At 38.2% G+C, this 25,120-nt stretch overlaps 1 protein-coding gene across 3 annotated transcripts in view; it reads left to right on the top strand.

The window, feature by feature from the left end:
• Nucleotides 1-25,120, top strand: part of LOC124774465 (run domain Beclin-1-interacting and cysteine-rich domain-containing protein) — a 201,799-nt gene that overhangs the window by 103,117 nt on the left and 73,562 nt on the right. For all 3 annotated transcript variants that reach the window (XM_047249484.1, XM_047249482.1, XM_047249483.1), the window contains exons 5-6: nucleotides 5,875-7,188; nucleotides 16,776-16,950. In XM_047249484.1, the coding sequence (XP_047105440.1) occupies nucleotides 5,875-7,188; nucleotides 16,776-16,950 (1,489 nt within the window). The remainder of the gene's footprint in view (nucleotides 1-5,874; nucleotides 7,189-16,775; nucleotides 16,951-25,120) is intronic.

The following is a 25,120-nucleotide window of genomic DNA, read 5'->3' as shown; positions in this document are numbered from 1 at the left end:
ATTGCAGAAAGTTCCAGAGCATACAGAAGTGTTCCTAGAATTTCTAGTACATTAAAGAATATTCCTGAAATTTGAAGTACATTTTTTGCAGATTGTTGAAAAGGGAGAAAAAAGGACTTTAAGAAAATGCAAAAGCAAATCAGTGATAATGTGCAGCATAAGTACAATTACAAAAGGTTGCTATTATGACAGGGAATTTATGCGATTTAGATAATCAACGGAGTATCTATTTACTCAGCAACATGGTATTTTGGTGTTACTGATGCAGAAATTCACTCCTGGAGCTTGATTAGTGATCATACTAGCATGAAAAGTGTTGCAAATTATTTGCTTGATTGTTTATTTATTTTGATCTGTTTTTGAGCTTGTTTGTGCAGTCATTATTGTCGTAGGGAGTTTACATGTATTGTACAAATACATTTTGTTGACATGGTTACAGTATACATACTAATACAAGGCACATAAAATATATGCTAGAATTTCTTAATTTTACAGTACATAGAAAATAATGTACAGAAGTATCAAATAAACTATTGACATGCTAAGGTAAGTACAAAATAGTTTACAGTTAGAAGTAGTTTAGTATCTCAAGTCATCCATAGAACAGATTTGAAATTCTGAAATATTGTAGAAATTACTTTCTTTCAAGCATTTTTCAGTTTTTGTTTTAAAGTTGTTAAGTGCCTCCTTGATTTTGTTTTGACAACATTGGAAGTGGACTGTATTGTAGTACCAAGGCAGATGTAGCAAGTTTTACAGCATGATCACTTGAATGAATAAGTGTTATGAGGTAATAAGAGGTGATAAAGCTCAGTATAGATTTAACATTGAGGTCAATCGGACAACAGATGTTTATAGGTGATCCAAGATGAGAGGGGTATGTATAACGTACTGAACACATTGTCTAGTTGTAGCGTCTGTTACTAGTAATCAAAATTGTCTGGGTCCTGGGTTTCAATCTAGCTACTGATTAAATTTTGAATAAAAATTGTCAGCAATGGTGGTCGAAGACTTCTGACGTCAGAGGTACCCTCATTCTGCCAACAGTCTTGTCATCAAAGAAGGTGGAGGAGCAGACAGAGATTCAGGGCATTCTCTTACCCTTGGGGTGGGAAACTACCCCAAAAAGGTGGAAGAGTCAGCAGTGATAAATGGCATGAGGATGTTGAAGCAAATGGAAATCACTGTATTAAAGACACATAATATGTATCCACGGGACATGGGGCCTGTAATTGAAAAGTGCCATAATCATGTCTCCATTGGCATAAGGTCCCATGGTAGTACCCGATTTGGATCTCTGGGAATGGACTGCCAAGGGGGAGGTGTCAATGAGAGAGAAGATAGAATAACCAATGAAGGAATATCTTTCTACAAAATGGGGCATGGGATGTCAGAAGTTTGAACGTAGCAGTAAAGCTAAAAAATCTTAAAAGGGAAATGCAAAGGCTCTATCTAGATATAATGGGTGTCAGTGAAGGATATCTGGTCAGAAAAATATGTGGTAATAACAACAGCAGCAGAAAGTAATATAACAGGTGTAGTATTTGTTATGAGTAGGATGGTAGGGCAAAGAAGGAGTTACTGTGAACAATTCAGGTATAGGGTTGTTCTCATCAGTTACAACAGCAAACCAGCATCAACAGTGATAGTTCAGGTGTATGTACATTCCGATGTCACAGGTAGATTATGAAGAGATAGAGAAAGTATATGAGGACACTGAATGTCTAATTCAATGCATAAGGGAAGATGAAAATCTAATGATTGTGGGTAGGGACACAGTATCAAATGAAACATATTGATACTGTACTCATGAGTAGTATCGGTCAAAAAGTATCGTACTCATAAAAGTATCAACACAGAAGTATCGATACCCCAAGGTATCAATACTTTTGGTATTGATCGATTTTTTGAACAAAATACAAATGTATACAAAATAGCATTGTAGAAAAATTGGAAGTATCAATACTTCTGGGTATGTTTTCAAATTTTCTATGAAGTTTTTTTTGTATAGTTTGTACTTCATCTCATACAAATGCAACATCTATCCATATTTTGAGATTTGAGAAATTTAAATGAACTTTAAAACTTCCAATCTAGTCGTAAGATACAATTGGTAAGCAATAATCTAATGCACAAGACACAGTACAGCATAATACATACCTATGTAGAAGATACACTGCAAGCCCTATGAATGTTTTGACACTGAAAATAATAAGCAATATTTCAAGTAATCAAACACTTTATTTAGTAAAAATATTTCACAATATGAAATCCAAATTATGGTTATATATTTCAAACCTCCCATTCTTCCTCTGTACAATCCCTTAAAAACAGAAGTTTGTCCAATCATTTTGGTGATAGCCTATTTTGCGTTTTAGACATAGTACTGCCTGCCTTCGAAAACAATCTTTCTGAAGGCATGGATGTAGCTGGGATTGCCAGGTATTCTTTAGCAAGCTTATATAATTGTGGAAATACACTTTTCATCTTCCCACTGTTCAAATGGGTTCGTAGATAGAGGTGACACGGATGTTGCTAAATAAGCATCATTTCATCCTTCAGATTTACTGAAGATTGCAGGTTCATGAACGAGGAAGTGGCTCCAAAAGTCATAAGATGTGTTGGTCGATGAATCACTATCTGTCTCACTACCAATGTTGGTTGCGGCAGGATTTCTTGCTATCAATCGCCTTGTCATAGATATTGTTCAGGCACAAGCTCTGGCGTCTTGAAAATGGATGTTTTTGAATCTGCGCTGAATCTGTTTCATGTCTTCGATTCTGTGGGCTCCTGCCCCACTGTCACTAGACAGATTAAAAGCATCTATTTGTGCTTTTAAACAGTTGATCATCAGTATAATTTTACTGATGGTCACATACTGCTCTCCAGATATTTCTTTAGAAACTTGAAGCAGATCTTTAATATTCTGTATTTCTATGGCCGATAAAATAAGCGGTGCTTTCGCAAATTTGATGCATGAAAGGAGCCAGTTCGATATACCTCTCAAGCATAGATTAGATTAGATTAGATTAGTACAGTACTTGTTCCATAGATCATGAACATGACACTTCGTATTGATGTGGAACGTGTCCGGTTAATAAAAGGTGTCTATATGAGACATTACATTACACAAAATATTACAGGACACTTAATATTTTAATTTTTTTTTTATAATATACAGAATTCCAATGAGTCTTTACATCTAAGATCAACTTCAAAGTTGTTCCAGTTTGTTTTTGCCTTAATAAATCACTTTGAGTCACACTTGACTTGAAATATTTAACATCATCTCTTACTTTATTACACAATAAATTAAAATCATTTATTGATATAGTCGATTCAGCAATAAGATTAATGGTATGGGCAAAACAATATAAATGTTTCCGTCTACCTATGAATTTATTAATACCGGCTACCATATTTGCACCATTATCAGTAATAATAGTGGTGATTTTCTCAGATTTGATATTCATGCCTCGACAAATTTCTTGCATCTGTTCAGAAATGTAGTCAGCTGTATGCCGTTGATCCAACGCAACAGTAACAATGCAGCGTGAAGTAAGTTTATTGTTATCGGAATAGTGGGCAGTGACACCTAAATAACTAGTGGTAGTCATTATCTCGGTCCATACATCACAGGTTAGCGAGATATGATTGAAAGTTTTGAATTTCAGTTCAATTTTCGATCGCATAATGCTGTAGAAACTGTATAGATTTTCTTTAAGAGTGTCTATGCTCAGAATTTTAAAAGATGAACAAACCTGACGCATCAATTTCTGAAATCCACGACCTTTAACAATGTCAAATGGTCGTTTGGACACACAAATAAAATGAAGCAACAATTTGCATAACAGAGAGTTCGCTCTCCCTCCGCATACGATAGCTTTCTATGTATTATTTTTTCTCCGATGGAAAATTGCTTCTTTTTGTTAAACGGTCTGCTTTCTGCGTCCGTTGAATTCTCTGATGATTGCACAGGGTTGAACACCTTATCCCCAGAACTGGCATCGATGTCGAAAAGCTCACTGGGTGATGGCGATGATGGTAGTTGCTCTTTTATCTTCAGCCATTTTGGTGGTAACTCGATTGTCATTTGTCCCAGGGCCAGATTTCCTTTTTCACTGAAAAATACAGAACGAGTGAATTTTTTTTTTTTTTTAGGAAACAAAAAATAGAAACTTCCAGTGTAGAACACCTCAGACATGTGCTTTTTCCTGTATTCTCAGATAGATGAGGATTTAGGTTTTTTTTTTCCCTAAATAAAAATGAACTGGTTTCAGAAAAAGTAAAAATCTAAAAAGTATAATATTCTAAGAATATTACTAAATTTACCTTGATATTGTGCTTGTGGGATGCTTTTGCAAATGTTTCTTCATATTCGATGTATTCCCTGATGATTTTAAGGTTTTTAAGCAAATTTTGCATTTCACTTCATTGGTGTTTAATCGAGTGTAATACTTCCACAGCTCACTTTTCACAGGCGCCATCCTAGGCGTGCACACAAACCACTTACTGACAACTAACAAACCTGTTTTTATTTTCAAGAAATCCAAATTGTTCGTTTAATGTTTCTAACACAAAGTACCCTGTGCGGACATATAGTATTTTGTTTGCATTTCAAATAGCTGGTAGCATCGCGACAGTGTTGCCAGCCTAATCTTTGTGGCGCCCCAGTCACATCGCACCAGTGTCAACAGTCTGAGCTCTAAAAAGTACTCGATACCTACCATGAAATACTCATTGAGTAAAAGAATCGATTGCAAAGTATCGAGTAGAAAAGTATCGGTATCGATATAACTGTACTTGATACTTTACTACTCTACTACTCTACTCTACTCTACTCTAAGACAAAGAGAGTGGCGCAGAAGAGAGATTCATGGCAGGGCGCATCTCTTTCAGTATCTCTCAACATAAAATTTGGCATTTTGCACACAGTGACTAATTGAGTTGGGAAAAAAGAAGACTATCTTCAGCAAAGAAGTTTATAATTTAAATTCATCAATGGCATCAGCTATTGGCTCACAAGCGTTACTCGTTATTGTACAATCAGTTAACACTCATTAACCAGTATCCATTAACTGTTTAAAAAGGAAAATTCTATTCAGAAAACTAAAATACAGAGTGGCTGGTCACTACTTAACTTTTGGAGCTGCAAATCATAGTACTACATGTACAAAAATCCACTCTCTTCGGCTAGGTTCGTTCTTTTTTTTTGGGGGAGGGGGGGGAGGGATGAGGAGTTGGTTGTGGAAAGGAGGAGGGGTGTGTGTTACCCAATACTTCTATAAGAACATATCATTTGATCGGGAACAGTATAAACGTATTTGTGTATTTAATGTGTTGTTTGGTTGGAAATGATACACTGAAAACTAGAATGGAAAGCAGTGAAAGGGTCATGTGAATTTTTTTTTTAATTTAAAAATTTTTTTAATTGCTTAAGAATAATATCTGCACACCTAAATTGCTTTTCACAAAAATCTTCAGGTTTCTGAGAGTGGTGGGATAAGATGTTTCCCCTCTCTCTAAAATTGTATGGTCTCAAATTCTTATTTCATGTTCTATTGAGAACTGAAGTGAGTATAAGATTTACCTTGAAACAATTGTTTCAAAGTTGGTAAATAATGAAATATCTGTCTGACAGATATATATTTTAGTAAATTTATTTTCCATATTGAATGTTATCACAAATGTTTGTTTTGCTGGTAAGTGAATTATCATTGGCTTACAGGTTTTATTATATGAATTGCATCTTATATTTTTGTTTGTTCATGATTTCATCCATAATGTAAAACATAGCAGTTTAATTTTTTTATTGTGGTGTTATAGGATTTTTAACTTCAAGTTATTCAAACTGAAACTTTAATTCTCTTTCAGTATCTCTCAACATGGACATACAATGAGTTCCAGAAGACACATCGTAGATGTTCATCATTTCCCGAAACTCAACATAAAACTTGGCATTTTGCACACAGTGACTTGTTGGGTTGGAAAAAACAATGTTCAGAAGACAATCAAGCTAATACAACATCAGTATATGCCAAAGCAGATTACAATGCACCAAGTAGTGAGATGAAGGACACTACATGCAGTTATGATTCTGATAGAGTAAATTCATGTGAAGAAGCTACAGAATCCATAATTTCATGTCAAGAAAGTGAAAATGTCGAGAATGGAAACACTGAAAGAAATAAAGACATTCGGACTGCAGACGATAATATCTCTGAGATGTTTTATAGTAATACTAAACTAAAGCGTTGGAAAAGTCTTCCAGATATTTTGGGAACTACATTTATAATACCACTATGCAAAAGAAGTTTTTCAGCTAGCACTAAATCACTGTATGTGAACAAAGTTTTTTTCCAGTGTACCTCTGGAAGTCATGTGCCTTTGCCCTGTCCAGCAGATGATCCACGGCTAGACCAAGAAAATTTACAAGGTTCAAATATTGGCCAAATGATCGAAAATGTATCAGGACACCAAGCATATTCTAAACTTTCTCCAAGTGTGCTGCAGGTAGATTACTCAGCAGAACCGACACCAGATCATGAACCAGATTCTTGTGTGACAGACAACAGGTTAACTGGACATTGGAAGCAACAATCTGCAAAACAACAAACCAGAAGTTTGAATAAAAAACTGACAAAGGGATGTTCAAATAACTTCAAAAAACCTAAAACAGCAATCCCAAAAAATCTCACATTGGTAGAAAGCTCAACAATTGCAAGTAGTACCAGCAGCAGTAGTAGTTCTGACACAATAAATGTTAACAGGCATTTAGCTGAGTCATCAGAAGTCGTACGCAAAGCAAACAAAACTGCAACAACCTGCAAGGCAAGACCATCTGACCTAAATCTGCCATCTAGGCACTGGAGGAAAAGTGAGATCAACAGTTCAGGGATGCCATCTGCTCGAAATTTACAAAGAAAACGAAAAACAGGGATTTCTGGCTCTGTTCCTAACTACCCTTTCGAGTGGCTTGGTGATAGACAGCACTGCAAGAAAAGTTTTATTGAAGATGGTGGTAGCAGTGTTCTTCCAATGACTGTTGGATTTTTTCCTCGTCCCCAGCAAGGGCAAAGCATCACCAGTTTCCTTTCTTCTGTTCAGTTTGCCCGACCAGCAGCAGAACTTGATCGGGAGAATGCACACTTCAGCATATCAGAAGCCATAATTGCTGCAATTGAGCAGGTGGGTTTTTGTCATTACATTGTGCCGAAATTAGGCATTGGTATTACCAGTGCAGAAAGACTGAATTAGATAACAGTTTCATTGTATTTTTGAAACTAAGAAACATAAATTAATTTATTGTCTCTGCTAAGAAAGGAAATTATGATCCATTAATTTTGAAGTAATTAATAGTATGCTAATCAAAATAATTGCTTGTATGAACTGTTGCTATTCTGTAAGTAGCTGTCTACTTTTCTGGTTTGTAGTTGCTATGTATTCCCTGAATCACTTCATATAAGACCCAAGATGGTTTCTTGAAAAACCCCATTTGCTTCATTTCTAATACCACTGTCGCTGACAGTTTGTTAAATTTAATCATATTTTCCTTATTCTGTGAGCAGCTGAAAACATTCCAATAAAAACCTGGATTGCAATATTTATTTTACTTTTATTATTCATGTACTAATACTTTTCAGAACAGATTCTTGAGCTTTAAAGCACTTGTTGAATAAAGAAACCAAATTCTGCAGCTGTGTATGCCATGTAGAACAAAATGAGGTCTTTATATATTTTGAAGCAAATTTTGTGAATGTATTAAATAGGGTAGATGTTACTGTAGTTTATAATTGCCTCTAACTAAACAAACACTTTGGACATTTCATCAGTAATTATCTATATTAATAATGGCTGACCCAATTTGCGGTTCATGGTGCATGGTTTCAGTTGTAGATTTCCTATCTAATGGCTTCCAGGGGGCAACAAAATTTGGAATTACAAATATTTCATGTACACTGGTGTGCAAAACTGAAGGATGAAAGTGACTTTCGCACGGTGTGGTACTGTCAAATAACATAGCTCGATGAAAATTGAATGTACATACACTGAAGAGCCAAAGAAACTGGTACACATGCCTGATATTGTTTAGCCCCCCCCCCCCCCCCCCCACCACCACCACCACCACCACCACCACCACCACCACCACCACAAGCATGCAGAAGTGCCCCAACACGATGTGGCATTTACTCAACTAATGTCTGAAGTAGTGCTGGACGGAATTGACACCACGAATCCTGCTGGGCTATCCATAAGAGTACAAGGGGTGGAGATGTCTTCTGAACTGTACGTTGCAAGGCATCCCAGATATGCTCAATAAAGTTCATGTATGGGGAGTTTGGTGGCCAGCGGAAGTGTTTAAACTCAGAAGAGTGTTCTTGGAGCCACTCTGTAGCAATTCTGGATGTGTGGGATGTCGCATTGTCCTACTGGAAATACCCAAGTCCACCGAAATGTACAATGGTCATGAATGGATGTGGGTGATCAGGCAGGATGCTTATGTACTTGTCGTCTGTCAGTCGTGTTTAGATGTATCTGGGGCCCCATATCACTCCAACTGCACATGCCCCACACCATTACAGAGCCTTCACCAGCTTCAACACTCCCCTGCAGACATTTCTCCAGGCCTGTACACGTCCATAATTCAATAGAATTTGAAACAAGACTCGTCTGACCAGCCAATATGTTTCCAGTCATCAACAGTCCAGTGTTGGTGTTAGTGGGCACATACGAGGCATAAAGCTTTGTGTCGTACAGCCATCAAGTGTACATGAGTGGGCCTTCAGCTCCGAAAGCCCATGTCGATGATGTTTTGTTCAGTGGTTCGCAAGCTGATACTTGTTGATGGCCCAGCATTGAAATCTGCAGCAATTTGCGGGAGGGTTGCACTTCTGTCACATTGAAGGATTTGCTTCAGTTGTTGTTGGTCCCATTCTTGCAGGATCTTTTTCCAGCCGCAGTGATGTCAGAGATTTGATGCTCTACCGGTTTCCTGATATTCACAATATACTCGTGAAATGGTCATATGAGAAAATCCCCACTTCATCACTGCTTGTACGCAGACTATAACACCACATTCAGACTCACTTAAATCTTGATAACATGCCATTGTAGCCACCAGACACTTGTTGTCTTATATATGCATTGCCGAACACAGCACTGTATTCTGCCTGTTTATATATCTCTGTATTTGAATATGCATGCCTATTCCAATTTCTTTGGCACTTCAGTGTAAACTGCTAAAGTATATTGTAGAAGATAACTGTAAGAAATGTGCTGTGAGAGGAACAGAATGACCCCTCTATTCAAAGACAGTAATTACACTGATGTCACCATGATTCACGATGGTCCTCTGGACATCATACAAGGTAGGACATGTTTTTCAATAGTGTGTTTGATCAGCACGGATGGCAGTGCGTACTCTGCAATCTGCTCCCATGCTTGCCACAAGGTTGGTAAGAAGTTCCAGTGATAGGGCTTTCCATTCCACCACCAGTGTGATTGACAACTGCTGGATGTGCTACAATGTGTGTGTCTCTCGATGCATCCCACATGTGCTCAAAAGGATTTAAGTCAGGGGAATGGACAGGCCAGTCCATTCATCAAATATCCACCCATTTCAAGGACTCCTTTACCTTTGATGTTCAATGTGGTTGTGTATTATCACGCATAAAGAAGTCTGACCAAATGCACCCCTTAATAGATGCACATGGGGAAGGAGTACAGTGTCGTGGTAATGTTGCTGGTGAGTTTACTGTGTTCAAAGATTTTGAGGTCAATGTGCCTGATTGTTTTCGTGATCCAGGTGTTGTGGTGTGGGAGAGCATAATACTACAGTGGCATACTGCCCTCCAAACTTTCACTCATCAGCATTATTGTGACATTGTACTCCTTCCCCATGTGCATCTTTTCAGGTGTAAATTTGACACTGACTTCATTTTTGTGGATAAAAATGCACGACCACATCAAACAGTGGAGGTGAAGGTGCCCTTGGAATAGGTGAGTATTTGATGAATGGACTGACCTGTGCATTCCCCCGACTTCAATTGCTTCAAGAGGTGTTGGACGCATTGGGGGACACATAATGCAGCAGCACACCAATGACCACCCAGCAGTTGTCAATTACACTGGCAGAGGAATGGAAAGGCCTACCACAAGAACTCCTTATAAACCTTGTGGTGAGTATGGGAGCACCTTGCAGAGAACACATTGCTGACCATGGTGATCACACCCAGTATTAACGAATCATTTACCACCTTTTGTAATGTCCAGGGGACCATAATAAATTGCAGCGCCTTCAGTGTTATTACTGTCTTTGAATAAAAGTGTCATTTCTGTTTATTTCATTGAATCTCTCAGTTACCTTCTATACTATGCTTAGCTGCTATTTCTATGTATGGTCCATGTTTCACTGAGCTTTGTTACTTGGCAGTGACACATCATGTGAATGTTTCTTTCATCCTCAAGTTTTGCACAACAATGTAATTATTGACAGAATTTAAAAATTTAAAATGCTGTCTTAGTCTATTGGTTAAGAGGTATAATCTTTTGTTAAAGGTTTAACACAGTAAGACTAATATTGCAGTTAGAAACTGTGTATGTGTCTCGGGGCAGCATAACTCGGCACAAGCAAATACCTAGACTGCATTCATTTAGTATTTGAGAACGATAATACATAGTGATTTGAACAAACTTTACACATAATTTCAAACTGTTATAAAACTTTTTGTTATTGACACCTCCCACATAATGATGAAAGGAAAGAAAGTTTAACGTGTACACATTTTTGCCGCTCATGCCGTAAAACTGCCACATCGGCCACAATGTTTTAATTATTTCTTCATTACTACTAACTCTATTCATAACACATTTGGCAGAAAGCACCCACAGAGGTCACTGAATGTATCTTCAAAGCTATATTATTGCACAACATAGTTCAAGAGATATGACATTATAAACCTGTGATATATGTGAAAAACTAGCTTTTGCTTAAAATGGAATGCAAATTACCCTGATTATACTCATCTAGTGTGTGATAATGAGAGTATTTACTAACTTCCAACAAACAGTAAACATAATTTAGACATTGCTTAAATTTTTCTCACTTCCATCCTTAATATCAAATATTGAACACTTTAACTCATCTGTAATGTAATCAGAAGTTTGAAGCTGTGTTGTGCATGAGAGTCTGATTGTCTGCAGAATCAGGAATTTACAAGATAGTTTTTTTTCTGGCAAAATGTCAGGTTATAGCTAAACAACTGTCGGTCAGAAAACCACAGACAGATGCCTCCAAGCAGTCTGTCAGTTTTGGTCTTCTTGTTACTGAGGAGCAGACCTGGTGACTTAAGCAATTATACAGTACTTTACAGAAAATATGTTTGGATCCAAACAGTGCCATACATTGTATTTGACTGTTATCAGTACTTCCTGGTATTTTAGACAGAGCACACTCCAAATTATATGGTGTTGATCCCAGGGCACAAAGGATGACAGGAATTACATCAGCAGTTTTTATATTCCATATTCAATCAACCTTAATCCTGAGATCCTTATATTCCAGTTTCTTTTGAGTCACATTAACATTAATGTTCCCATCATGTACGATTAGACATGCGTTAATTGGCATTATTGACCAGTGGAAATATTTGTCATTATTTGGTTCTTGCTTGTCTTTACAATGTTATTTATTCTTTAAAATTATTTTGTCTTTACAATGTTATTTATTCTTTAAAATTATTCTGTGAAATTTGCAGAGTATCATATGACAAGTGATCCAAAATTCATGCAGTTACATCTATGATTAGTAGTCAAAACTTGAAGTTAGTTTGATTGTAGGGCTTATTTTTAGAGTCCTGATACATTTACTGGCAAGTAAATCTTGATTTGACCGTAAGGCCTGTAAGTGGGCCTTTACATATGTCTGCTTGTGTCTGTATATGTGCGGATGGACGTGTGTGTGTGTGTGTGTGTGTGTGTGTGTGTGTGTGTGGGCGCGCGCGCGCGCGCGCAGTGTATACCTGTCCTCTTTTCCCCCTGAGGTAAGTCTTTCCGCTCCCGGGATTGGAATGACTCCTTACCCTCTCCCTTGAAACCCACATCCTTCCTTCTTTCCCTCTCCTTCCCTCTTTCCCTTGCTGTTCATCGTGTATACTAATGACCTTGTGAACTATATTAATAGTAACCTCACTCTGTTTGCAGATGATACTGTTATCTACAATGAAGTACTGTCTGAAAGGAGCTGCATAAATATTTATTCAGATCTTGATAAGATTTTAAAGTGGTGCAAAGATTGACAGGTTGCTTTTAAGTGTGCAGAAATGTAAAATTTTGCACTTCACAAAACAAAAAAAAAAAACATAGTATCCTATGACATAATAACAGTGAACCACAGTTTGAATCGGCCAACTCATACAAATACCTGTGTGTAACACTTTGTGGGGATGCAAAAGGGAATGATCGCATAGGCTCAGTTGTGGGCAAAGCAGGTTGTGGACTTTGGTTTACTGGTAGAATACTGGGGAAGTGCAATCAATCTACAAAGGAGCTTGCTTACAAATCACTTGTGTGACTGGTTCCAGAATATTGCTCAGGTGTGTGAAACCTGTGCCATATAGGACTAACAGGGGATATTGAACATATACAGAGAAGAGCAGCACAAATAGTCAGAAGTTTGTTTGACCTGTGAGAGAATGTCACAGAGATGCTGAAGAAACTTAACTGGCTGATTCTTGAAGGTATCCCAAGAAAGTCTACTTAAAACATTTCAAGAACCAGCTTTAACTGGCAACTCTAGGAATATACTACAAACACCTATGTATTGCTTACATAGGGATAATAAAGACAGGATTAGATAAATCATAGCACACATGCAGGCATTTAAACAATCAGTCTTCCTGTACTCCATATGTGAATGGAATAGGAAGGAATCTGGACAACTGGTACAGTAGCATGTACCCTTTGCCTTGGACTCTGCAGAGGTTTGCAGAGTTTAGATGTAAATGTCGATGTAGTTTACTTTTATAAGTTCTGAGAGTGTACAGTTCTAGAAGAGTCAGCCAATTAATTGCTTCCTCCAATGTATATCATGTGAAAAGACTATGAAAGTAAAATTAGAGGGATTCAAGCTAACATGGAGGCTTACCGACAATCATTCTTCCTGCAAATCATTTGCAACTGGAACAGAAAAGAGGAGGGGGGGGGGAGGGGGAGGGGTGAGGAAGGTACAGTGGTACATGAAGTACCCTGCACCACACACTATATGGTCACTTGCAAAGGATAGAAGGTAGATGTAGAACAAATCTCTCCGGGTTGAAAGATTCTCTTATATTACCCACTATGCATTGACAATATAGTGCAATTGGATAGATTAAAATATCTGCTCACAAAGTGGCCACAGGATAAAGCACACACACAAAAAGGTTTGACTTATGCAAGCTTTTGGAGCCAGTGGTTCCTTCTTCTGGCAGAAGAGTTGAAGAGGAATGAAGGAAAAGGCCTGGGAAAAAAAAAAAAAGAAAAGAAATGATCATGTGGCATTGATGGCTGGGAGGTCCCATTCAGGGAAGTTTAGCCACTGAGTTGCAAGTCTTATTTCAGGTGACACCAGGCAACTTGTGTGTTGTTGATGATGAGATGGTGGTGGTGGTGGTGATGATACAATACCCAGTCCACAAGTGGAGAAAATTTCTAACCCAGCCGGGAATCGAACCTGGGTCTACTGCATGGTAGGCAAACATGTTATCACTCAGCTAAGCAGGCAGACAAAGGACTGGAGAGGTTTAGGAAAAGAGGTACAGTTTGGAAAAGTCACTCAGAACCTGGGGTCAGGGGAGACTTACCAGATGGCAAGTCTTCCCTAATCTGGGGTTCAGGGTGACTTTTCCAGGCGTCACCCCTTTCCTTAACCTCTCCAGTCCTTTTACTTCACCCCTTTTCCTTCCCCTTCAACTCTTCTGCCAGAAGAAGGAGCTACTGGCTCCAAAAGGTTGCATAAGTTGAACCTTTTTGTGTGTTTGTGTTCTCCTGTTACTGCTTCGTGGGTAGACTTTTTTCTATTTTTTTATTTTATTTTACACTCCCCCCCCCTTCCTCCAATCCCACTATGTGCTGACCATTATCAGTCAAGGTTTGCAGTGGGATTGCCATGCAGATATTGCCATTGTGGTTGGAGATGTGCTTAGTGTAGTTAGTTTGCAATGGAATACCATATGCTGTGGATTCCCATGTGTGTTAAGGTTGGAGCATGCAGGGGAATGAGTCATACCCTCATTTTATGTACTCTACCAACAAATTTTGATCAAAGTATGCATGGACGTGTAAATTATATATTCTTGTTGATAATAAAAGGTGCTATTACCACAAAGTTTATGCATGTCAGGTAAATGAATGTATGAGTTTTGCCCACATTAATTTCTTCTACAGTAGTGTCTTTGAAAAAGAGAAGTCAAATTAACTGCATGGAAAATTTGTCCCTACGTAAGTCCCTTTTTCGAAACCAGTTATATAACAGCAGCCTACCATTGGGGAGGTGGGTTTATCATGTGCTGCCAAGGAATTTAGGGTTCTTAGTATATTGTTGCGCATACTTTTGCCTTACACAACCATTGTATAATGAATGTCTGATATCAGTATTTATATGCATGTCTAGACTTAGTTCACAACAGTTGCTGAACATTTTAGATTAACACCTATGAAAACATTCCTGATTGTGCAGCCATATCTTCCATGACAACACCAGCAGTGCTGGGTGTCCTCTTCTAGCTACTCCCTCTAAGGATGTTTCACATTATGTTTGCCGACCAAGGCTCTAGTATTCTGGTTGCACCTAGTAACCACACTTCTGTGCGCTCACTGTGCTTACCTAATACATAATACTAAAAAAGTAATTAAGTTAAAAGTGAATAAATAAATTTGAGGATTATAGAAAAATAAAAACTATTTCTTAAAGTCACATCAAGAGTTCATACGTTAATCATAATGCTCAACAAGTTTTAACAGATTGTAACTGTAGTGATAAAATGTGTTTTGTTGAACCAATTAGTGACAACCCGTGTCAACTTCTCGTCAGTCCCAAGATGAAATGTCACCAAGGAAATATTTCTGCATCAATACTGCACAAGGTGACACTATGATTAAGTCTTGTGACACAAATTTGGGAGGAGTGGGATTGAATCTCCATGTGCCTGCCCAGATTTAGGTTTTCCATAGTCTCCCTTAATTGTTTAAGACAAATGCAGAGATGGTCCCTTTGAAAGGGATATGTCTGATTTCTCCTCATATCCTTGTCCTATATTGTGCTTCATCTCCAACACTCTTGGGACTGGGTTGTTAAATTCTAATCTTCCTTTCTTCTGCTTGCAGTAAAGTTTGTATTCACTTAACATCAGATCTAGACTGCACAGTAAACATATGAAAATTTTCCTATTAAAATCTTGAATCAACACTTTTTGTTGCAGGTGAACAGAGTGCACACTGATGTTCATGAATGAAAACTGGAAACCAAATTTCCTCTGTCATTCTGAATAGCACATTTGAGTCTGGGAGCAGAACTCATAATTGATTATTCTTCTGAAAGATTTACTGAATGATGCCCCTCCATAGCACAGCCACTATCACTTTTGACTAATTGCCTGTTGGATTCTGTCTTGGGTTCTTCAGCCAGCGTCTGTTTCTGTCAAAGAAACTGAGACAGAAATCTATGGGCAGTAAAGCCAGTTATTGGTTTTTGATGCCACATTGTCATATTGTGGTCCTAAAAGTTCATCATTATTCATTTTGGTTGGTTGGTTGATTTGGGTCAAGGGACCAAACAGCAAAGTCATCGGTCTGACTGGATGAGGGAAGGATGGGAAGGAATTTGGCCATGCCCTTTCAAAGGAACCATCCTGGCATTTGCCTGAAGTGATTTAGGGAAACCACGGAAAACCTAAATCAGGATGGCTAGACGCAGGTTTGAACCGTCGTTCTCCTGAATACGAGTCCAGAGTGCTAACTGCTGTGCCATCTAACCTGGTACTATAGATTTTATTGTCTATAAAGAGTAAATTCAGGTCTCATTCATTTTTTTCTGTACTGTCAAACACATTCTCTTCTGAAAGTGAAAGGATCGGTAGCAATTTTGTAATGAGAACATAATGAACTTTCAGAAAAAGTAAAATGTAAAATATGTATCAAATAAAACTATTTTTGTCAATGTTTTTTCTCTTGATTTTCAAGGCTGTTGAAATTGTCTTTCCTATGAAAATATGAGCTCATTCCATTGAATATTGGCATAATTTCCTATCAGATCCTCTGTTAACTAAATAATCTTTTTCTTTACATGTAGTAGCATAGGTCACTTTGAAGCTAACATTCAGTGGAATATATTATTACCAAAAGATAAAGATTCAACCATATTTCTGTTTTGTATGTCTGTTAGCTCTAGTTGAATGTTCTTGTATGAGTCAGTAGTAAGCAAAGATAATACGGTGTAAAAATAGTTGAACTAACACATAGACGAGGGATGGATGGCTCCTGTGCCTTTCTTAAACCCTACATTAATCACTCTCTTGCTTTCTCCCATTTCAGAAGAGAGAGATTTAATATTAACCTCTGGGGCATACTCTTTAGGTAGTCCATTATGTTTACCCTGTCTGTTGGATATTTTTAATAATTCTTATTGTCATAGACTTTCATACCTGATTTCTTGTTTGGATACATATTGCTATGATTTCTGAAGTACTTTTACTCTGAAACATTAGTATTATATTAATAATTAATTATTGAAATTCCAGATGAAATGCAATAGAAAATTGTGCGTCAGTAGGGAAAATAATGCTGTTGGAGAGGAAAGTGATGAAGATATGTATCATTTAAAACAGAGAATTCGCATTCGCCGCCGCCAGTGCCAAGAAGAAAAACAGCGTCAGGCTTGGAATACATCTCTGCTTAGTGATGGCAAAACTGACAGTATGTATAACACCTTCTTTACTTTCATATCCGATGTCACAGGTTCAACATTTGATTCTACATTGAAAATGTCAAAGCAGTCATCTGCTGGCTGACAGGCAATTCTCAAGGCATCTGTTAAGTTGAATTTTTGGATATTACTTGTTTTGGCAGAATTTGTGTTTGTGAAAATACCCTGTGATGTCTTGTGTTTCAAGTTTCAAATAAAAAAATGTAAACATGCTGTACTGTGTGTCATATATGTAGATTTGGATCTCTCAAAGTTTCCTTGCAGTGTTTTGATTCAAATGTGGATCTGAGATGGCAATGGGATCTTCTCTGCTATGCTCCCGGGTACTACTGTAATGAGTGTAAGTATTTTCTACTGGATGTCGGTGGGACTGGAAGAATCGGACACAGCTATTCATTAGCAGATATCTGTATTGATTTGCAGCAGAGTGTACCTGTGGCTCTGGGTGGTAGGGTATCATGTTTTCAGACCTCTATGCACAAGATGTAGTGACACAGCCGGCTGTTACTATGTCTAGCTCAGCAGAGTGGCGTGGGATCCTTGTGATGTGCACATACTCAAGCAGCCGATAGCACTGGTTCGAGGTTGGTTGGGGGAAGAGACCAAACAGCGAGGTGCAAGGTGACACAGCCATGCTATAGGCGAGGCTGGCTGGCGATGTCTGGCAAGGGTGGACACACAGTGGCTTAGTGCCTGGAAGGGCTTTGGTTTGACCCTCAGCCCATCATTGCTGGGGCCCTCTGACATGTGGCCTGGTCAGAATGATGGTTGAGAGATGAAGGCCTCATGGCAGGAGCCCACACTGTAGCGAACACAGACCAAATGATTTGATAATTCTTGGTCTGGCCTGTGCTGAAGGCCAGTATTTATACTTGCCAAAGTGGGTTTGTTATGTGGCTGCCATAAATGTCACATACATGGCACACCAAAGTGTGCCTGCTTTCTGTAACTCACTGGTCACTGACCAACAGGTGGGCTGTGGCACCTAAGCATGTGCTTTAGTGCAATTCTATGCCACCAAAGTGATTTCCTTATGGTAACTAGCCCTCTTGTGTTAGGCTCAAATTGTTACTCAATGCTGTTGTATGAGACTGAAGTCATGTCATGTCATATCATGTCATGTTTTCATGCCTGTTTTGAGGCCTATAAATAGTTCTTTTCTGTGCCTTTAAAATTACAGTTTCCTTTGCTCTCCAACCACCACTACCATCACTCCTAAAGGCATCATTTCCAAAAAAATGAACCAGCACAAAATTGATATCACTAAGATTAAACAGAATGATCATTCAGTGATCATTCTGTTTTGAATGATCATTCTGTGTTTTGAAATATGATTAGTGTAATTAGTTTGCAATGAAATACCATATACTGTAAGATTCCCATATGTATTAAGTTTGGGGCATGCAGGGGAAACCCTTATCATACCCTCATTTGACCCACCTTACCAACAATAGTGAAGTCAATTTTGTGCCGATATTGAAAGAATGGCCTTTTAGATGTGTTTATAACTACATTTTATTGGCTATGTTGGTTTTCAATTTATCCTGTGGTTGAATTGCATAGCCATCTGATATACAGTTTGTTTTCTTCTTTTGAAGATGTTCACTATGACTGAAACTGGGAGAAAATAAATAATAAATCTGTACAGCTAATGGCTAGCGTGCAGCTCTTCATATTTCTGACAGCTGTATCAAGTCACCTCATTAAATGTTTAGTTTAATGGTTTCATAATAATTTATAACGTGGAATGAGCAACAACCTTGTTGAAACTGCATTTCTTAAATTATAAATATTGACCATATTTTAGCCAGGCTTTAAAATCATTGCAGTTGTTATATTAATAGTTTGAACTCTCACAGGTACAGAAATCAACACTATGTTGTGAAACTGTTATTTATTTTTGTGTTGCATGTGACTACTTCAGTTAATATGGCATGCATTGGCAGCATTTCATTTGATGATAGAAATAATGGTTTAGGTCTGGAATACATGGTGAGTTCAGAAGCACAGGGTCTTTTGCACTAAAATTCTCAATCCTAAACACCTTCTGTATAATTGATAGAAACCCATGAATTTTTCAAATTATCAAGCTTGTGTCTTTGTTAGTTTTCTTTTCCCTGTTGTTGCTGTTTGTATTAATGCCTGCATTAAGATTTCAAGATGTGGCTTTCTCAAATACACTGTTTCATATTTTATTTATTATTTAAAAGTTGGCTGCATTACACTACAAAATAAACCCCTACTTAATAATTTGAATCTGGCGACAAAATTCCTTTTGTTCAATTACTGTCTTACCTATTTGGTCTGGTAGATGGGGCAACTGCCAATTTCTCTGGTAACATCCCCATTCTTCCACAAATGCCAGCTTCTGTTTAAATTTCAGTCCTAATGGAATTAAATATAACATCCCTGAAAAATGCTCCAAAAATCTCGCATCATTAGAAATTGTTTCTACAATTACGGTTTTCACTATAAGAACCAAAACTCATATAATCTACTCATTAACTGCCCACAGTTCACTAAATAGTAGCATATGTGCATTGTACAACTGAATATGGTGTTAGGGTGTCACATGTCACAGTGTCTAAAATCATCAGCTGTCTAACCAAGATCTCTTTAAAACAATCTTTATGTAGTGCAGTGGACTGCCATCAGTTTATAGAGTATGTCTTTAGCCATTTAACAAATTAAACTTTATTCTCACAATTTGGTGATAGAAAGTACTGGTAGAATTAAATAATCTAGGAGTAAAGGTAACAACTTGCTGGATAGGAGAGGAGAGAATGCATGCCCCCCCCCCCTCCCACCCCCCCCCCCCTCCCCCACACACACACACACACACACACACACACACACACACACACACATTACTAAGGCACATCTACAGTGATTAGCAATCTCAGCTTTGGGGGTGGAGGGAGGGGGGATAGTAGGGATACAGATGAACCATGAGACAGAGATCAAGGAGGGTAGCAGGGTAGTGGTTTGGGAACACGCTGTAGTCTGACTGTGGATTGTGTTGGGAAACGGCGGGGACAGGGTGATGAACTGTTAGGTGCAATTTTGAGAGGCAGTTCCTGAGCAGAAGGGCAGTAGGTGAGGGAGGAGGGAGGGGAAGCAGAGAAGGAATAAGGACTACGCATGTGCAGTGGGGGGGAGGGGGGGCGCTGTAGACATGTGTATAAGTCGAATAGGAGCAGGGGAATAGATAGATGCAGGTGGGGGTAGGCTCTAGTGGAGGTTGAGACCAGGGGCGTTGTGAGAATGAAATCTATGTTGTAGGAAGAGTTCCCACACCTGCAATTCAGAAAAGCTGATATTAGAAAAAAGAATCCAGGTGGCACAGGCTGTGAAGCAACTGTTGAAGTCGATCACACCATTTTGAGCAGCGTGTTCGTAAACTGTGTAATCCGTCTGACTCTAGGTCTAAGTTTGGTAGTGGCCATGCACGTGTACTCACAGCTGATTAATGATTGTGCCCACATAAAATGCTGCACTGTGATTGCGGTTAAATTTACAGACCACATGGCTGTTTTCACAGGTGGCGTCGCCTTTGCTGGAATAGAACCTTGTCCAGAAACAAGTATCCCACGCCTTCTCTCCCCTGTTACCTACCACATCCCACATACCCAATCACAAAGGATTGGAGCATCTGAATCATGTTCTCCACCAAGGTTTTGTCTACCTCTCATTGTGCCCTGAAATGAAAAATATCCTCCTACCCCTCCCCACACACATACACACAAAACAGTATTCTGCCACCCATCCAATCTATACAATACCTTTGTCTGTCCCTACTCCACACTTACTCCCAACCCCCTTGCTCCAATGGCTTATATCCCTGTAATAGACCTTGACCTCTGATGTACATCTTTCCACTGTCACCTACTACATTTGTGTCACAGGCATCTCATACCCCATCAGATATAGGGCCCCCTGTGAAAGCAGCCATGTGGTCTGTTAACTTCACAGCAACCACTGTGCAGTGTTCTACACGGATGTGACCACTAACAAGCCCGGAGATAACAGTGGCCATGTGTTGTAGTGGGACATGCTGCTATAAAGCATAGCAACATGTCTCACTTTCCTTTACTAGATCGATGAAAGATGTGCGTGTGAGAAACGTGACTTCAATTTGTAGTACCATAAAGAGCATCTACTGTGCCAGGTTTGTAGGAATTTATGTGCATATATGAGAAAGAAAAATGCAGGCACAGTGCAGAAAATAATGATGGATGTGTAATTTGGACTGGCCAGTGAGGGATCACTTGCACTTTGCAGTCATGCTTTGGGGGTGATGTGGACTCCAAAGAAGAAAGGAGCCTGGTGACAATGATTTAGCACTGAAGAAAATGAGTGGTCTTATATAGAGAGCATGCTAGGCTATCTCAAGTTAAGTATGAACTTAACGGTTTTGGTCAGACATTGAAGCATTGTGTATGAACACGTTGTCTGATAAGTTTTTTTAATTATCAGTTGTTGAGAGTTGATAACTTATTTGAATATAGGAGAATTACAAAAACCATGTTTTGTAGTATCCTAGTGAGTTGTTTAAAATATAGAAGCACTCTTATAGCCCTCACCCCACTGCAATCATAAAAGAAGTCAGCGGTCATATACGTGGCACTGCATAGCAGGACCACAACATCAAAAGAAAACGAGACAGTGACTGGGAAATTCAGAAAAGAAGGTAACTGTTGTTACAGGAAACGAGTGAAGGTGTAGCATCTCACAATATATTGATCACTCAAAATCAACCAACAGGAAAAACACCTTGTTTTTTATTTGTGTGTGTGTGTGTGTGTGTGTGTGTGTGTGTGTGTGTGTGTGTGTGTGTGTGTGTGTGTGTTCCTATACCTTAAAAAGGGCTCTGTGTGGTATGTTATTTTGTCTTTGTCTTATTTCAATGTGTTCGCCTGTCACTAAGCACCTCCTTTGTGGTATAGCCATCATTCTATCCTATTTCATGTTACCTTTACTCCTAAAGTATTTCATACTTCTATCTTGATATCCTGGTCTTCTCATTGGTTCATAGGCTGCTTTATTAACAGTTCAGCAGTTGTCAGCTGGATGAAATGCATAGCCTGCTTCAGTAGTAGTTCAGCCTTTCTGATGTAGATGTCAGGCATTCTGTCTGGACCAAATAGCTGCTCTGGTAGACACCACCTTAAGTATACGTGTACTGCAATATACGTAGCAATCATACAAAATACAGTAGTGTTCCAGTGTAAACATTAACACACATCTCTTTAATTTTGGCATGTATCTGGGCAAAACTTCATTTTACTCATAATGATAAATCTATTTCTCAAGACAGAGTGGAATCTTGCACTAGACGACAACTGCAGAGGTTCTTAACTGTGTAGAGTTCATCGAATACACATTTATTCCTGATAATGTGGATAACAAATTCCTTTCCAATCCTTTTGTCAGTCTTGTTGTTCTTTGTACACTGAGCTAAGTAGCTCTGATACAGACCCTGCACAGTTATACAGCTGTCTGATGGTTGACATTACCCTGTTACAATTCCATTCCTAATTTATTTACAAAGGAAGTAAAAATCTGAAAATTAATTACTGTTGCTTCTCAAATTGATTAAGTTAATGAAAGTATATTAGACAATGAAAATTCCAATTAGGAATATCAAAATGTAGGAAAAGATAGATTGCTACTTACTCTAAAGTAAACACAAGTTCCAGACAAGCACAATTAAAGGACATATTAGAAATAGGAATATGAGCATTACAAGTGAAGTTCTCCATAACTTGCATATCAATGACCATTTATTATTCTGTATACGCTTAGGAATCTGAGCCGTTCCCTGAAAGATAACTGCATACATGGCTGCTGATTGAGGCTAAATGAACTGTGCAGCTAGACAGCTGTGTTTGACTATGGTGACAGCAATCAGCAGTGGTTGGATCACATCACAGATTTGATCTCTAATACGCTACTGATGCATTTATTCTACAGGCATTGAGGCTGCTACCAAGACTGCTTGTCCCTGTTGGGGTGAGGAGTGTTGTTCAGCTGTCACCCAACTACAGAAAACTTTGCAGTGTAAAAATGCCACAGACTTAATAGAGAGAGTATGGTGAAAATCACTAATTACCATCAAGGGTTCCATGAAGTACACAAGGTTGGTGTAGGAGAACATCTGAAGGATTCTCGGGCAAATTTGTTATTGGCCTATGATGAAAGCCTGTTTCCATACCAGCCTGAGACACACAGCCTAGGCAATGGTGCAACACATCACAGAACTGTTGGTTGGATTGTGTGTGTGTGTGGGGGGGGGGGGGGGGGGGGGGAGATACATATTTATTGTCATTTTTGTTTTTAGGTAACTGCTATGTTTTAATGTGTGTTCAGTATTTTATGGTTTTCTTTTAACCATATTCATCTCTAAAGAGAGTTGTCAAATAAATTATCGTCATCTTTATAAATTGATTATGATGTTTCATTTTACCAGTGATGAACTGGTTTTTTCAAGGAGTTAGAACAGATAGAAGAGACAGATGTTGTCTGGTATAAAACTAAATGTCTTTCCAGAAATTATCTTGATCAGTTTTTAGAGAACTGATTTCCCTCAACAGTGTCCTGAGATTTTCTGCTGACAAAAATATCTGAATTTTTTTATTCATTTAAAGTAGAGGAAGGAAGCAGTGACTGTAAGATTGTTAAACCTTCCTTGTATGTGAATTTTCAAAGGGGTGTTGAATAAGATATGAAAATATTTCTGTATAGTGAGTGATGAAGAAACAAACAGTTTGATTTACTGGGCAGATTACGTAGAACCAATGTAGAATGTCAGCTGATCGATGTTTCTCTTTACAGAGGATGCTGTTGTGTACAGAAAAGTTGTAACATCAGAAAATTATAGCAAAATGTTGTAGACCACCAGAGGGTAACCCGATGGCTCCTATCAGTGTTTGCTACTTTTACATGCACTCCTAGTTTCTCTCACACAAACTGAATGAGCCGGTTGTTGGTGACTTCTGCCTCATATAGTACTATGCCGAATTGACACGGCTGTTTCATCTTTCATACTGCTTTAGTTCATCAGTGTAACAGACAGTCTTTCTTCCAAATGTCATTCCTTATACCCTCTCTTTTTTCCATTCTTCTTTTTCATACTCTTACAAAGACATTTAAGAGCACAATTTTCAAGAGTATAGTAATTTTCATGTGTAGAAGAATTTTGTTCTTATCATGGACTATGAAACCCTCTTGAATTCATCTGCCCTAACTTTAAGGTGTAATACGATATCTCTGTTACTTCTGCCCTTGCTTTCCTTTTTTCTGTACCTTTATTTGTTGGAAGATAATACCTATTATATACTCAGCTGTTATAAATGTACCACACTTCCATTTGTTTTATTTAAAAGCAACAAACAGATAAAAATGAACACTCTAACAGATTTCCATTCTTCACTCCTTCTGTTTTAAATGTTATACAGATTTAGGATTTTGAAACTTAACTGTCCACATTAATCAGTCTATGTTAATTGTGGTTGAGCTCTGTGGCTGTGGATTGAATTACTTCTAGAAATACAGCACCAGCCACATTTCGTATAAATGTATTTTTATCACAAGATGCATTTCAAACAGCACAAAATGTGTCTTGAAATAAAATAAATCTATACAGAAAGTGGCTGGTTGATGTATTTCTTCAATCACCTTTTCTGTTCAGTTTAGTCTGCTGTTTCATCCATAGCTATGTTGCTGTCTTTAGTGCACATATTGTGCATACTTTAAACAGCTCAACCATATATATTTTATCAGATCACCCTTTTATTTTTCTGTAGATGCTCCCAAAATTTTATATGCATGTTGAGTAAAGCTATGGTGACTCATCCCTTTTTTGCACTTACCATGCATGCAAATAATTATACGCCTTACAGACAATAAAGTTCTTTAGGGTATGTAACTGCATTGACAGTACGTAAAATTCTCTGACTTTTCGGCCACTGTTGTAAATGGCTTTCCTCAGGATGTTTTGCTGACTGCTGAATGAGGAAAATCTTTAGTTCCTATATACTATTGGAAGCTGCTGTTTTTGTGCTCTGATAGGATATTGAGGATGAGGAGAATAAATTTTTGCTTTTTGTTGCCATTGGTGGAGACAGACAAATGAGAAATGGGCAGTAGGTATGGAGTAGC

This window comes from Schistocerca piceifrons, chromosome 2 (genome assembly GCF_021461385.2).
Source record: "Schistocerca piceifrons isolate TAMUIC-IGC-003096 chromosome 2, iqSchPice1.1, whole genome shotgun sequence".
NCBI classification, from domain to species: Eukaryota; Metazoa; Arthropoda; class Insecta; order Orthoptera; family Acrididae; genus Schistocerca; species Schistocerca piceifrons.
Note: the sequence above shows the minus strand (reverse complement) of the source record. Positions and strands in the feature narration are given on the sequence as shown.